This window comes from Microdochium trichocladiopsis (assembly GCF_020744255.1).
Source record: "Microdochium trichocladiopsis strain MPI-CAGE-CH-0230 chromosome Unknown B0I36scaffold_4, whole genome shotgun sequence".
Lineage (NCBI taxonomy): Eukaryota > Fungi > Ascomycota > Sordariomycetes > Xylariales > Microdochiaceae > Microdochium > Microdochium trichocladiopsis.
Window position 1 is genome coordinate 3,560,825 of NW_025763547.1, and position 13,655 is coordinate 3,574,479.

General features: G+C 57.3%; 4 protein-coding genes across 4 annotated transcripts; 2 read left to right on the plus strand and 2 right to left on the minus strand.

Annotated features, from left to right (window-relative positions):
- Positions 1-114: 114 nt before the first annotated feature.
- Positions 115-3,381, minus strand: B0I36DRAFT_362356 (von Willebrand factor type A domain-containing protein; the record flags this gene model as incomplete). The annotated part of the gene is made up of 1 exon (XM_046158644.1): positions 115-3,381. The coding sequence occupies one exon, from the start codon at positions 3,379-3,381 to the stop codon at positions 115-117; it is 3,267 nt and encodes a 1,088-aa protein (XP_046014550.1).
- A 604-nt stretch (positions 3,382-3,985) lies between these two features.
- On the plus strand, positions 3,986-6,862 carry B0I36DRAFT_383524 (uncharacterized protein; the record flags this gene model as incomplete). The annotated part of the gene is made up of 9 exons (XM_046160964.1): positions 3,986-4,443; positions 4,502-4,893; positions 4,958-5,080; positions 5,148-5,283; positions 5,353-5,573; positions 5,674-5,817; positions 5,889-5,988; positions 6,123-6,436; positions 6,555-6,862. The coding sequence occupies 9 exons, from the start codon at positions 3,986-3,988 to the stop codon at positions 6,614-6,616; spliced, it is 1,950 nt and encodes a 649-aa protein (XP_046014551.1). The 3' UTR covers positions 6,617-6,862.
- A 1-nt stretch (position 6,863) lies between these two features.
- B0I36DRAFT_321948 (putative short chain dehydrogenase/reductase) lies at positions 6,864-8,375 on the minus strand. The gene has a single exon (XM_046153787.1). The coding sequence runs from the start codon at positions 8,188-8,190 to the stop codon at positions 7,207-7,209; it is 984 nt and encodes a 327-aa protein (XP_046014552.1). The 5' UTR covers positions 8,191-8,375; the 3' UTR covers positions 6,864-7,206.
- A 928-nt stretch (positions 8,376-9,303) lies between these two features.
- On the plus strand, positions 9,304-12,990 carry B0I36DRAFT_422055 (uncharacterized protein). Its single transcript, XM_046162197.1, has 7 exons — positions 9,304-9,347; positions 9,418-9,936; positions 9,998-10,208; positions 10,280-10,673; positions 10,748-10,902; positions 10,958-11,002; positions 11,058-12,990. The coding sequence occupies exons 2-7, from the start codon at positions 9,458-9,460 to the stop codon at positions 12,756-12,758; spliced, it is 2,985 nt and encodes a 994-aa protein (XP_046014553.1). The 5' UTR covers positions 9,304-9,347; positions 9,418-9,457; the 3' UTR covers positions 12,759-12,990.
- The last annotated feature ends 665 nt before the right edge of the window (positions 12,991-13,655 follow it).

Consider the following 13,655-nt stretch of genomic DNA (forward strand, 5'->3'; position numbering starts at 1 on the left):
TCTAGCACCGCGCCCGCTCTTGCAAACAACTCCGCAACATCAATTCCAGCACCTTTTGAAGTGATGTCCACGTGCGCCCGCCCTTTGATGTTCATCAGGTCCCACAACGCCCAATCACGTGCAAAGTCCCTTCCCAGAACGACGAGCGTCAACACTAGCAGCGAGTTGTCGTGCTTCCTCACGAGACATGGAGACCGCCCCAGCTGCAGCCGGCTCTACGCTTTTCGCGCACTCGGCGAGGACGTATGCCTCGAGCTCCGCGCCAGCATCTTCGGCCCCCTTGCCCAGGTGAATGACGACTTCGGGCCGGAACGAGCCGTCGAAGTTCTGCATCGCCATGATGAGGGGGATGACTCTGCTTCCGTCAGAGGGGCGAGTACGACCGACGACGATGTCAGAGCCATATGATTCAAGAGAATTAGAAGGCTGTGCCGGCGCCATGGCGGCTGTGCTATCGCTTTCGCGTCCGCGTAGCCATGAGCTTGCAGGCGAAAAGGAGGCTGGGCGTGCTCGCGACAGATACTCAAATACTCGTGAAGAAGCACAAGGAGGAGGAATAGAAGCAGTATGGTCATTGACCGGGGCCCCATAAGTGCCCGGATGAGTGGTGCCACTGAAGAGACGCCTCGAGTCCTCCAAACGACTCGCACGCGCGTCTCTGCTCTTCCATTGTCCAGAGGGTCTCTCGAGCGTCTTTGCTGGTTCGCCCGGCGATGGTGTTGACGCCCTTTGAGCCGACTGCTGTTGAAGATTTTGCTCGGGTGTATGTCTCATCATCATGCTAAGTGTCTCCTGAGTCGTTTCGGCTTCATCGTCGGTATCCTCTCCATTTGAATGGGTGAGGCTCATGAGATGCCGCTCATCAGCCAGGTCGAATTTGGCGGGCAAGGGAGCATCAAGCACGTTGAGTCCATCCGGCAAAGGAGAAGGGAGAGACCTTCCACGTGGAGGCTTATGAGAGGCTACAGAGAGCTGAAGGTCCGGATAGTTGCCACTCGCGTCGTCGTCAGGGATGCTGTTCGACAGCCCGAATAGGTCACTTGAATCAAGGTATCGGCAATCAGAAGACTTAAGTATATCCACGTCATGACTCCAGAACGTCCTGTTGAGGCCACGGTTCACAGGGCGAGGCGGTCGCGTGGCGAGGCCCCGAGCGGCAAAGAGCGTGCACTCTGACGAAGCGGGACCCTCCTCGGCGGCATCGACGGGAGCGCCATCGCCGTTGAAGGCAGAGAGAGCGACGACTGCTCCGGGACGGTCAGGCTTCTCAGCCTCAAGGACGAGGCTTGTCCACTTGGACAGCAAAGAGAACCTGATCGCGAGGCCCTCTGCCGTCATTGTGGGGAAACTGGTAGACCTGGTCGATGGCGCCACGGATGTTTTGTGGTCAGCCAGGCATGCACGTGCCGCAAGGGTGTGGAGGCTGCCGGGCTCTGTAGGTGCTGATGTTGTTGGAATCGTGAGGATGTGCCTCTGGGACGCATCGCTCTCCAGCTGCAGTGTCACCTTGATGTTCTCGATGCCTGCAGTGCCGCTCGTCGAGGTGAAGAGCATAAACACTCGCTGGGTCTCAAATGGAGAGCTCGAGACGGTGAGATCCTGCGGTGACTGGGCCTGCGCGTTGCAATCAATGCCGTTCATCTCAACCAAGAGCTTCTGCCGGCTCGGCGCACTGAGCGCCGTCTTGAGCATCGTCACCGCCTGGTCTTGCCAGACGTGGCCGTCCCTAGCCTGGGGGATGATCTCCGCGTACCCGCCGCCGCAATGCGCGATGCCGTTGACCAGGGCCGCCGAAACGTGCTGGCCAATGCCCAGCGCGAAGAACCGCATGGTGTGCTGCGTCGACCTCCGCACGTGCTCGACATAATCCAGCGTATCCTGGAGCCGCCACACTTCACCGTCCGTGATGATAATGACCTCGCAAGGCCGGGTCCGGTCGGCGGTGCTTCGTGAGGCCACGACTTGCTCGAGAGCAGGCAGTAGCTCCGTCCCGCCCAGATCTGCCTCAAAGCCGCGGTCGAGGTAGTCGAGGGCCTCGGCAAGGCTCTGGGCATCGTACACCCTGGACTGTGGCCACATGGATCGGCTCGTTGTGCCGAAAGACCAGATATTGAACGTCCACCCGCTCGCGGGGATACCCTTTAGGAAGAACCGCAGAGCGAGGCGCAGAGAATCTATCTTGTCTTCCATAGATCCGGATCGATCGGCCAGAAATATGACTTCTCCCTGTCTCGCTGGCGCGGAGTTGAGGGCTGCAAGATCGGGACGTGGCAAGTCGATCATCATGGCGTACTGGTCGCTCAGGGTTGGGTGTTTCTCCAGCCATGCGCGCGGCTGGGCAGACTCCAGAACGGGAGTTCGGAAAATGTCGATCTTCAAATCTACGTCGCAAAATGTGGCACCGTCTCTTAATTTGATGCGTGCGATCCCTTTACTGCTTCTCTCACTAGTATCGAGTGATCCGGATCCTCCGGCCAGCTCTTCAAGTGACTGAGCACTTTCCGTGTCCTGGTGAAGCTCGACCTTGATGACGTGCGTAGAGCTAGTAATAGTGGTGTTCTGCGCATCCAGGACCTCCAAATCCAGCGTGAACCGCTCTGACTCGTGGCCACGTCCTCCTGAAGTGCCCGAGCCCAACTCAGCGGTGGGCGGCGCTCCGTATCGCGGGGCAATGTCAGTGGGCAACAGGAACCTGTGTGCTGTCCGCTCTGCGGAAAAGACGGTCTTGAGCGCGACTGTGTAGCTGATTTCCGTCTTGACTCTGGTGTGAGATGGTACGTTGCCTAGGAATGCTGTGAAGATCTCTGTGGCTTGTTCCTCCAGCAGTCCGGCAAAACGATCATCTTGCTTAGCCTTGTCGAATACATGACGAGCCTCGGCCTTTGGCTTGACTTTCGCCCGCAGAGTCTTTGAGGCACCAATCCTGCAGCTGAACCCGGTGACGGTGCATGTGTCAGGCAATGGGAATGTATATCGCGCTTCTGGAATGACGCCTTCGGTCTGGTTTTCGAAGGTCTGGCTGACTGTCACCAGCGCGAGATCCTGGATGACCTGGCCCTTGACAGACACCAACAGCGGCGCGAGGTGGCGGGTCTGTGGAGCGGATGGGATTGGAGATGTCGGAACGGGTCCTCTGGGCGGCCCTGGCGATACTGGAGCTGGTGAGGCTAATTCTCTCGTTGGCCACGCTGAAGCTGCATACGCAGTCACCGCAGGGAAAACATTGCGTGTCAAGCCTTTATCCTCATGTCTTCCAGCAGGGCTGTGATCAGCGAGCTCGAGGGGAAGGGGCTCGCGATGGTCCCACTGAATGCCAAACTGGAAGACTTGCTCCACGCCTGTTCCATACAGATGTCGACGTCGACGGCTGCTGTGCAGCATCTTTGCCTGTGCTTGTGTGTTGTAGCTTGTGTTTGCAAGACCAGTGCGGGAAATGAGGTTGTGGCATCTGGTTCTAAGGAGGGAAAGTGATGGATATGGCATTACACGCGCAACGAGAGACAAACCAGTACTACTATGCCCAGCCATCAGGCAGAATCAAGGCAATGCGAACCAAGCCGCCTTACAATGAGAGCAGGGGCTGAGCTGCATAAACATCTGTAAGTCAGCAGCGCAGTACCCCAACGCCGTGCGCATACACGACCACTCACAGGGCGAGCACAACCAGCATAGCCCCCAAATACTACTCAAAGTACAGATTGGCAACTGCATGTCAGCCCGATAAGGGACAGCATGGAATATGCCTCGCCTTCTCACATATGTGCGCATGCCAACGAGGCCGATGTGGCGGAGCAGCCTTGCATGCGGCTCAAATGCTCCTAGACCGTAGATGCTCATGTTGTTCGCCCGTGCTGTTCGCAGACCATCTTGATCTGTACTGGTAGGCTCTCCCTCAGCAATTGCAGTCAGACCGTGGCTGAGTACATCGCAGATCAGCTCGCCCGCCTTTCCGCTCCCAGAGCCTTGTCGCAGCTCATCTCCCCACATGTCGTTCCAGGTCGGCATCGGGGACATAGTCCTCTTGGCGCAGCTATCATGGCGCATCAGTCAGGCTCTATCTACCGGTCGCAAGTCCGCTCCCGCCGAGCTGCGCGAGGTCGAACACCAGCTGAGTCTGCTCACGGCGGCACTCAACACCGTGGAGGAGCTCTACTCATCACTCAAAGACAACGCCGACCAGCAGAAACTGGCATCCTGTCTTTCGCCGGTGGTCCAGAAGTGTCACGCGACGCTCGCCCACCTGGAAGGTGTGATCAAGAAGTACCGCATCGTCAATGAGCCGAAAACGTTGCCCAAGTCTGCTCTGGGTCGGTTCAACGAGTCCTTTATAAGGAACTGGAAGAAGATTGAGTGGACCACGGAAACAGGCAGCATACAGGCACTCCGTGACGAACTCATGCTTTACACGAACCACATCAACCTCGTCATCGGGGTGGGGACAAAGTCAGTAGTCCTGCAAACCACCGCCCTGAGACCTTCGGGAAACTGACATGTCAAGTAGTGCTCGCACCAGCGACATCAGCAATTCTCTCTCGCGAGTGCACACCATGACCAAGGACCTCCACGACTGGTACGAGCAAAATCTCACCTACCCCGCAAGGCCAACGAAGTCGTCGTCGTTGTCCTCGTCTTCGGGATGCCCAACTCCCGCGGAGCAGCCGCGACCAGTCGACACCCAGGAGAGCCCGGATCAAGACGCCTTTGAGCTGTCGGTGGAGAGGTCGCGCGATTTCGAGGTGCTGTGCCAGAACGCCGTCGTCAGCCCTGACTGGTTCGAAACATTTTCTACTGACCAGGCAAATCTCCATCGCACGCCAATGTTCTCGTGCGCATGCAAGAGAAAGCAGGGCAACTCGGCGATAGACCATAAAAACCCCTTGGGTGCCTACTTGAGTGTGTAACATTGTCTCGCGAAACTTTTGATGGCCAAGTTTGCGAGGCTAACATGAATCCCCAGCCACGTCCTCAACATTCCCAGTGCGACAGGCTGGCCGGGAGCAAGCCTGGAACCTGCTTCGCGTCGCCGACCGGTACAGCAACACCTTCGCCAACCTGAGGATCAACAAAGTGCACGGTCAATGTGAGTACAGTCTCTGATACCAGCAGAGTGGAGTCCGTCGTGGCTCATTAACAACTTTGTAACCCAGACATCGCGGTCTTGGACGAGACCATCCTCCAACCCTTGGTCGTCGATCAGGCGGAAGTTATATTGGCTTCTGGCCGAGGCAACAACCTTGCACACATTGATGCTTCTGGGGATGAGCGAATATTGGCGTCTGCAGCGTAAGCGCCAGGTTATATCTTCCCTACCAGTTCTGAACTTTCTAACAACCTCCATGTTCCCCATGACAGCCTCCTTCGGGATTCGCCATCAGCCGTGACATCGTTCCTAGTCACGGCCAATAACAAAACTCTGACGAATGAGAACGTCGCCAGCGTACAGATCCTCCCCTACCAGACGGTAGGACACCCAGACGGACGAGGGTCACACCTTTACGGGCCGCTGAAACCCCTGCCGACATCCGAAATCTTGATCACCTACCATGAGGAAGATGAGAGCTCGAAAGGAGGCGGTGCTACCCGGAGCACGCTAACGAGCAAGTGAAATTCACGTAGGCCAAGAGTGGTCGTTTCAGGGGGCTTTGATTACTGATAATGTGCTTGATGACTTAGTGCGCCGTGACACAAAGCACGATCTCGACGAGGACGACTTCTCAGTCATCCTCCATAACGTCGATCTCGAAAGCGAGTACACGGGCGGTCGGGTGGTGGCCGTATCTGGCATCACTGCGACAATCCAGTTCTCCACGCTCAGCGGTACAAACAAAACCTCAGAGCACGCCAATTCATTGCAAAGCCAGACAGACTAACGTCACCTCTTTCAATAGCTACAAAAGAGTTCTTTACGGCTGTGGGTGACATGAGGTTCGAGTTGTACATCCACAGCCTACAGTACCCGGGCTCCGACGAGCGAGTCATTTCGTGCCTGTAAGCGCTCTCCCCATTTTCTCTCCCCTCCTGCTCATGTCCGTGTCGACCATGACATCTGCAAGAGTGGCGGCGTATGGGTATACACGCGCAGCTAACCCGAAAATGCCTTCCTTCCTACTGCAAACTCACAGTCGCGCATCACAAGTAGAATGCCATGGTGCCACCACCGCAATCTACATCCACGACGCCCTCATCAGCATCTTCCAGTCCAAAACCCCCACTACCGCTGCACCACTTCGGCACCGCCTCGTCATGGTCTCCCGGGCAGGCAATACAATCGTCAGCCAGGTTCTTCCAGACGGCTTCTACCATGGGCCGGCGGCGCCTCGCGGCGGGATGTACACCGCCGAGTCGTATGTCGCGCAAGTCGACGGCGACCGCGGCGTCTGGCGGCTGCGGCGGTTTGCTGGGGGTTTTGCGGCAGTGGTGTTTAGCTCGGAGCAAGGTACGTCTGTTTGTATGATGCGAACAGTCTGTGAGGACAGCACGGTGATTTCCTCGAGTATGGACAGTCTGTGTTTTGCTGCCGATACGCTAACGTCGAATCTTCGTGTCTGTTGCAGTACGGAAGACGCTTGAGCTAGTCGGTAGGACCATGGCCATTACCGCGTCTGAGCCCGAGTAGTTCCGTCTGAGTAAGTCGGGGTGAGCCAGATCGCGCCTGGCCGGTATCCCGTGGTGGGGAAGAGTTTGTAGCAATGGTGCAACATATTGCAGGAAAATGAATATCACATAAATGTCTTGATGTGGTGGGCAGCTGATTTAGACCCCTGTCTGACCCAGCCGTGTGTACACATAGAGCAGCTCATAGCGCAGCTCAGCCTAGCTCATGGATTGATACTTCTTCTGAGTCAACAATGCGATTGATCAGATCAATTTACCCTATTGAACATTTGGAACGAAGCTCTGAATACTTTAGAGGAATTGGATTTCCTCCCTTGCGTAATGGACTTTGCTTTCGATCATGTCCCTGAGGGACTGCCTTTGCATCGTCGGGGGTCTTAGAGCGCTGAAACTCTTGATGGCTGCCACGCCCGCCCCGGTATGAAGACATGATGACCACCACCAACGACCGGCCTTCCAAGTCTACAATCGAGCACCTATTGACATTGCGGTCCTTAGCGTCCTTTCACAGGACATGCCTGGACGTCTAACCCCCCTGTTCATCATCGCTGGCGACAACAGGATCATCCATCCCGTAGCCATACTGCTCCTTCAGTCCTTCTTCAAGTTCAAGTCCACCATGTGCAGATCCCTCGCCAAGCCGACGAAAATGCGATCCAGGACAAACCTTGGCAAGAACGCCAAAGCGCTGCTCCCCAACGCGTGCGCCCAGTGCGCGACAACCACTGGCCTGCCACAGCCGACCTTTCCCAGCGCCGCCCGGACGACATACTCGGCTTCCGGCTCGAGGAAGCCCGGCTTCTGGACGACGGTTTGCGTCTCGTGGTAGACTGCACCGAACTCGGTGTGGAGGACCTCGATGTCGAGGCCGCTCAGCATCATCTCGCGGTTGAGCTGGGTGGCGAGGGTGACCATGGCGCTCTTGCTGCCTGGGTACGAGCCAAGAGTGGGCATGCCAACGTCGGCAAGAGAGCCAATGTTGAGGATGAGGCCCCGGCCACTGCGCTCGAGCAAGGGGATGACCTGGCGGATGAGCAGCATCGGGAACAGGGCGTTGAGGGCCATGTCATTGATGAGGCGGTCTGCGGGCATCACGTCAAAAGTGCCGCGGGTCTCCTCGATGGCGCCGCCGGCGTTGTTGACGAGCACAGTGAGGTTGACGTCGTCGTCGTGCTGCAGCGAGGCCAGCCAGCCGTCGGAGACGGAACCGCCCGCGGTGGCGGCGGCAAAGGCATCGATGACGACAGTGCGGAACTTGCGAGACGGGTGGGCGGCAGCGAGCTTATCGTGAAGCCTGCGGAGCTTGTCGCTGCTGCGGCCGTGGAGGACGACATTGAACCCCCTGGAGGCAAGCTCGTGGGCAAAGGTAGCGCCCATTCCGCCCGTGGCGCCCGTGACGAGAGCCCAGCCCGGCTTGCCGCTGGAAGTGAGCAGATAGCGGTCCAGGCTCGAAGGGCGAAGATGAAGCCACAAGAGGCTGGCGACGCGGCGGGTCACGTCGAGACACCACAAGGCCCCCAGCACTGTGAGTGCGCTGGTGGCAGCAGGAGACAACTGGTCGAGGGCGAGCATCATGAGCAGTCCCTGCTTCAGGAAGTGGACGAGACCTAGCGAGGGGCTCCAACAGAGCTCTGTTTTGGCGGCTCTTGACTTATACTGCCGCGCGTCTTTGTGGGAGTTGCAGTTGGTTAAGGTTTAAGGTTGGGTGAGATTTTGGTGCGCCATGAGTTACCGAGATCCTGCTCTACTCTATCCTGGGCGTGGAATCTGAGCATGGCGTGAGCCGGCAGGAATGGATCCGAGAGGAAGACCCTGGAAGGCGGCTTGCGGTTAGTGCAGGGGTTCGGCTCCTCGACACCCACCCATCCGCCCGCCCCTCTTTCAGCACACTCACTCCATCGCTTACCTGCTGCCTGCTGCCATCTGGGCGTCCCGACGTCGAGTGTCGGCCTCTCCCTCACCTACCATCTTGCCTTGCCTTGAGTCTCCCCTGCCTTGCCCCCCCGTGTTTCGGCGGGAGCGAGCAACAACAGACGTGCTCGGCGCCCACCATGGACGACTCCACGCCCGCTGCCGACTCCGGCCCCGCCTCCGTGGCCCGTGACCCGGCGCCGGCCACCACGTCCCCGGCCGCGGATCCGGGCCGTTCCGCATCGAGCCCGGCCGTGTCTCCCGTGGCCTCGGCGCCCGGCCCTTCCAAGAAGCCGCGCAGCTGTGCCGTCTGCCGCTCCCGCAAGGTCCGCTGCGACAAGCTCTCGCCTTGCACCAACTGCCGCCGCGCAAACATCCCCTGCGTCGTGCCCCAGGCCGACCGCATCCCTCGCTGGGCTCGCCGTCTTGACCGAGCCGCCCTGTCTGGCGCTGCTGCTCACGAGTCTCCCGCTTACCACATCGGCACCTCTCCCCAGCAGCAACAGCAGCCTGCACCACAACCGCCGCCGCAGGTGCTCGAGCGTCTCCGCAACCTCGAGGCCTTGGTGAGAGAGCTCAATGACCAGCTTCAACAAGCCCACGCCGCGAACAGCAGTGCTGGACACAGCTCACCCTTGGGAGGGACCAGTTCCACGTCCCCGGCCGAGACGAGCGTCGGTGATCAGCCACGAGCCGACGCCCATGACCCTCCCTCTGCCCCTCCAACCGTGGTCCAGGGCCAGCTGGGGCGTCTGGCCATCAGCGACGCCCACAGAAGCCGCTACATCAGCAGCAACTTCTGGAGTCGCATCAAGGACGAAGTAAGCCCAGAATCTTAGCCATGGCTTCAATATTTGTGATCGTTGAGGTAGAGCTGACATGCTGTGCTAGATCGACGGCCTCGAGATGGACATCCGTGACCGGGACATGGATGACTCCGACCTGTCTGACTCAGGCGAGGCCGACCACAACACTGGCAGCATGGCCACGTCCGAGAGGTCGGCCGGAACGCGCGCTGAACCTGGTACACTCAACCACGGTGGTCGACCAGGATGACTTCGTGGGTGTCAAGCTGGCCGCAGCAGCTCTTGTAGATGACTTGCGCCGCGTTTCGAGCGCAGAAGTCCCCCCTCTTGTCGAGTTGAGGTCAGACAGCCCAACCACCTTGGCCACAACCACGGCGATCATTGTGGGCACCATCGAATCGTCGTCGCTCATCCGCGGCCTGGTCGAACAAGGCCTCGTCAACGTGGAAGCCATAAAGGGCAAGTGGGAATGCTTTGCCACCGCCGTCGTCGACAAACCGCAATGTCTACCTGGATGCGAGCGGGCATTCGTCGTTGCAGGGAGCGACAAGCGAGGGGCGACATATGGTATCTACACACTCACTGAGCAGATTGGCGTCTCGCCGTAAGTGCAACTCAATTACATATTCTAAGAAGGGCGCATGCATTGTGACTGACGTTAACAGGTGGCACTGGTGGGCGGACGTACCCGTCAAACACCACGATGAGATATTTGCACTGCCTCATCTGTATTCGAGCAAGGAACCCAGCGTCAAGTTCAGAGGCATCTTCATCAATGACGAAGCGCCAGCATTGACGGGGTTGGTCTTGGAGAAGTTTGGAAAGTACGGCAAGGAATTCCACGTGAAAGTCTTTGACTTGTTGCTGCGTTTGAAGGTAAACCCCCAGTCATCTCAAGCAGTCTTACACCATTCAACAAAAGGGGTTGCTGAATTGTCCTGGGCCAGGCAAATTTTATGTGGCCAGCAATGTGGCCTGGGTACCCTAATCCTGGCTCTTCGTTCTTTGCCGACGACGACGAAAATCAGAAGACCGCAGATGACTACGGCATTGTCATGTCAACATCACACCACGAGCCAATGCAGAGAGCGACAAATGAATGGTTCGCGGAGAATGAAAGGGGTACATGGTCGTGGCTCACTCACAAGGACAAGATCACGCAATTCTTCGACCAAGGTATTCATCGAGCGGTACCGTACGAGTCCTACTTCACGATGGGCATGAGAGGAGAGTATGACGTTGCGATGGACACAGACGATCCTGCTGCAGTCATCCAGGATGTGATCAACACTCAAAGATCACTGATCGGTGCTCGCCATGGGCGTGATGATGCTGTTCCACGTAAGTTCTGTATCACAATTGTGAAGCGCGACTTCGCTTTGAACCGCTTCTGACCACTGCTGACAATATCCAAGAGCTGTTGGCGCTGTACAAGGAAGTGCAGGAATATTATGACGCCGGGAAACTTGTGGTCCCTGAAGATGTAACGCTTCTATTCGCGGACGACAACTTTGGCAGCATTCGCCGCTTGCCGAGTCGCATGGAGCAAGGAAGAAAAGGCGGTGCAGGTGTAAGTTCCAAGTCCAGATGATCCGGATAATGCGCCTAACCCTGCCATAATGCAGATATACTACCACTTCGAATATGTCGGGCATCCACGGAGTTACAAGGTGAGCACAAATCATGTGCACTTCGCGTTTCCAGATTCACTGAGACCTTGCCTAGTGGATCAACTCCAATTCGCTAGGAAAGACCTGGCATCAACTGCAAGAAGCACATGCACGGAACGCCAGGCAGATCTGGGTGTTCAACGTGGGTGACATCAAGCCGCTTGAGGTACCACTCACTTTTGCTATGGCTCTCGCTTGGGACATCACCTCCATAGCGGCCGACGGTTTCAGCACTTTCTACAAGGAACTGGCGGTGCGTGACTTTGGCAATGATCTAGCGCCTTCCATTGCTGCTTCTTGGGATGGGTACGACCGGCTGGTCGCAGTCCGCCGCCACGAGCATATCGAAGCCAACACTTTCTCACTCCTCCACTACAGCGAAGCTGACATGATCGAGTCCGAGTGGCGCAAGCTCGTGGCCAATGCCCAACTGGTCTACGATAGCATGGTTCCGGAGCAGTATCGTGCTTGCTTCTTCGAACTTGTCCTTCACCCACTCAAAGCGAGCTTCATCTACAACTCTCTCCGGATCAACCAGGCGCGCAATCAACTCTGGGCATCACAGCGACGGAATACGGCGAACAAGGCGATGCGGACTGTCCTTGACTTGTTTGACGAAGACTTCTCCTTGAGCGAAGAGTTCCATCAGATTCTGGGCGGCAAATGGAATCAGATCATGCGCCAGACCCATTATGGGTTCAACGATACTTGGCACGCCCCAAGTCGAGATATGATCAGCGGTCTGTGTTACGTCCAGGCTCGACAGGATAGCAACCCCGTCGTCGGTCAACTTGGGGTCTGCGTCGAAGGTCACACTGGTGTTAGACCGGGGGTGTGCAACGAGGAGAGCGACCGAACTCACCCCAGCCGTCGCGATCTCGTGCCTGGTGTGACTTTGGGACCAATGACACCTTACGGTCCAAAGTCTCGCTGGTTCGAACTTTATACCCGCGGCAGCAAAACTCTTGAGTTTCAGTGCAGTGCACCAACCCCTTGTGTCCGGCTCTCGATTGCCTCTGGGCGCGTGGTGCCGGGACAGCCCGATGTGCGCGTTGAGATTACCATCGATTGGGAGCAAGTGCCAGCGGATCTCGATGAAGAGGTTCTGATTGATGTGCGGACGCAAGGTGGCAACTACGGGCCATACTTGGACGATTTCGAGCAGGTCCATCTTCCCATCAATAACCGCCGGCTCGACAAGGGCCAGTTGGCCACCTTCACAGGTTTTGTAGAGTCAGACGGGTATGTGTCGATTCCTGCTGTGGCTCCTGCAACACTTCCATCGGAGTACCGCGTCCTGCCCAAAGTCGGTCGCCTGGGCTTGGGTTCCGTCGTTGTTGATCGTGGCGCTGTTGCTGCCACCCAAGTTCCGGACCTTACCTATGACATTTATGTCTGGGAGAGCACGTCAGCTGCAACTTTGACATTATACTTTAACATGACGCTCGATCTGGACCCGGACGAGGTCATGCTTTATAATGTTTCCTTGGGTCCGTTGAGCCTTGAAAGACAACGACTGGTCAAGGAGCCGGCGAACAAAGGCGAACTCCCCCCTGGCTGGTACACGGCTGTCCAAGACTGTACTTGGAAGCCTCGGCACGAGGTTGGTGTCTTGCCGGCGGGCAGGCATAGCCTTTACATTCGATTGCTTCATCCTAACATGATCCTTGAGAAGGCCGTTGTGGATCTGGGTGGCCTCAAGCCAAGCTACCTTGGGCCGCCCATGAGCACACGCCTGATTGCAAATAGACAGTAGCCCAAAAACCGAGGCTGAGAACCGAACAACCTTTGTACCTCTGTACAACGGCATGCATGCCGCACAAGAGTACATGGGTGGTGGTTCGGGGCATCCAGGGAGACGAGAGACAAAGAGCAGGAGCTATAGTTACGTCACAAGAGAGATTATGAGACACGACTCCAACGTTGAGTGTGAACAAGCCGGCTGATGCATAGTCTGCGCATGGACGCACAATGTGACTTGTAGTGCAGATCGGCATTGGCCTGGCACGGAGAAGAACACGTCCTGCTGGTTGACTTCCGTGTAGTGGCATCAATGCTTCCCACAAGCCCGAGGGACCAGACAAGCGAAGTTTTCTGTGAACTGATGTGACAAGTGGTCACTTTATTGACCCGTAATCCCAAGGCGCGGGTATTCCGCCGTGACTGGCCTCGGCTTTGCTGCCGTTGTGGTTCTCCCGAGTGCTGAGGCCGTGAACAAGCTGATGGATGGGCGACAAGGGCTGTAACCCCTGGCCGTCGATGCAGCCGGATTGTGCAGGCCGAGGCCGAGGCCGGCGAGGATCCTCAAAACGGAGCGAGACCATGTCCGCGAGACGCGCCAGCTGCACGCATGATTCAGGCTTTTCCGGATGCTACACATTTACCCACAACAACGAGGACGCAACCACAGTTCACCACGTCATGTCACTGGGGACTAGCCCGGGGATCTGCCTGCATTGTGCGGGGGCTGGGCGGGCCGGTTTCCTAATTTGGGGCGGGCCGTCTTTGCAGGGGCGGCACGATTTCCACAAGTGTGATGCCGCACCGCACTTAAGTTTGTGCTCGCGAGCAACTCGACTTAGTGATTGGACAACCGGGTAGGACTCCTTGCGTAAGAGCATCGTCAAAGCTTCTATGGGCGGGCCGGTATCGC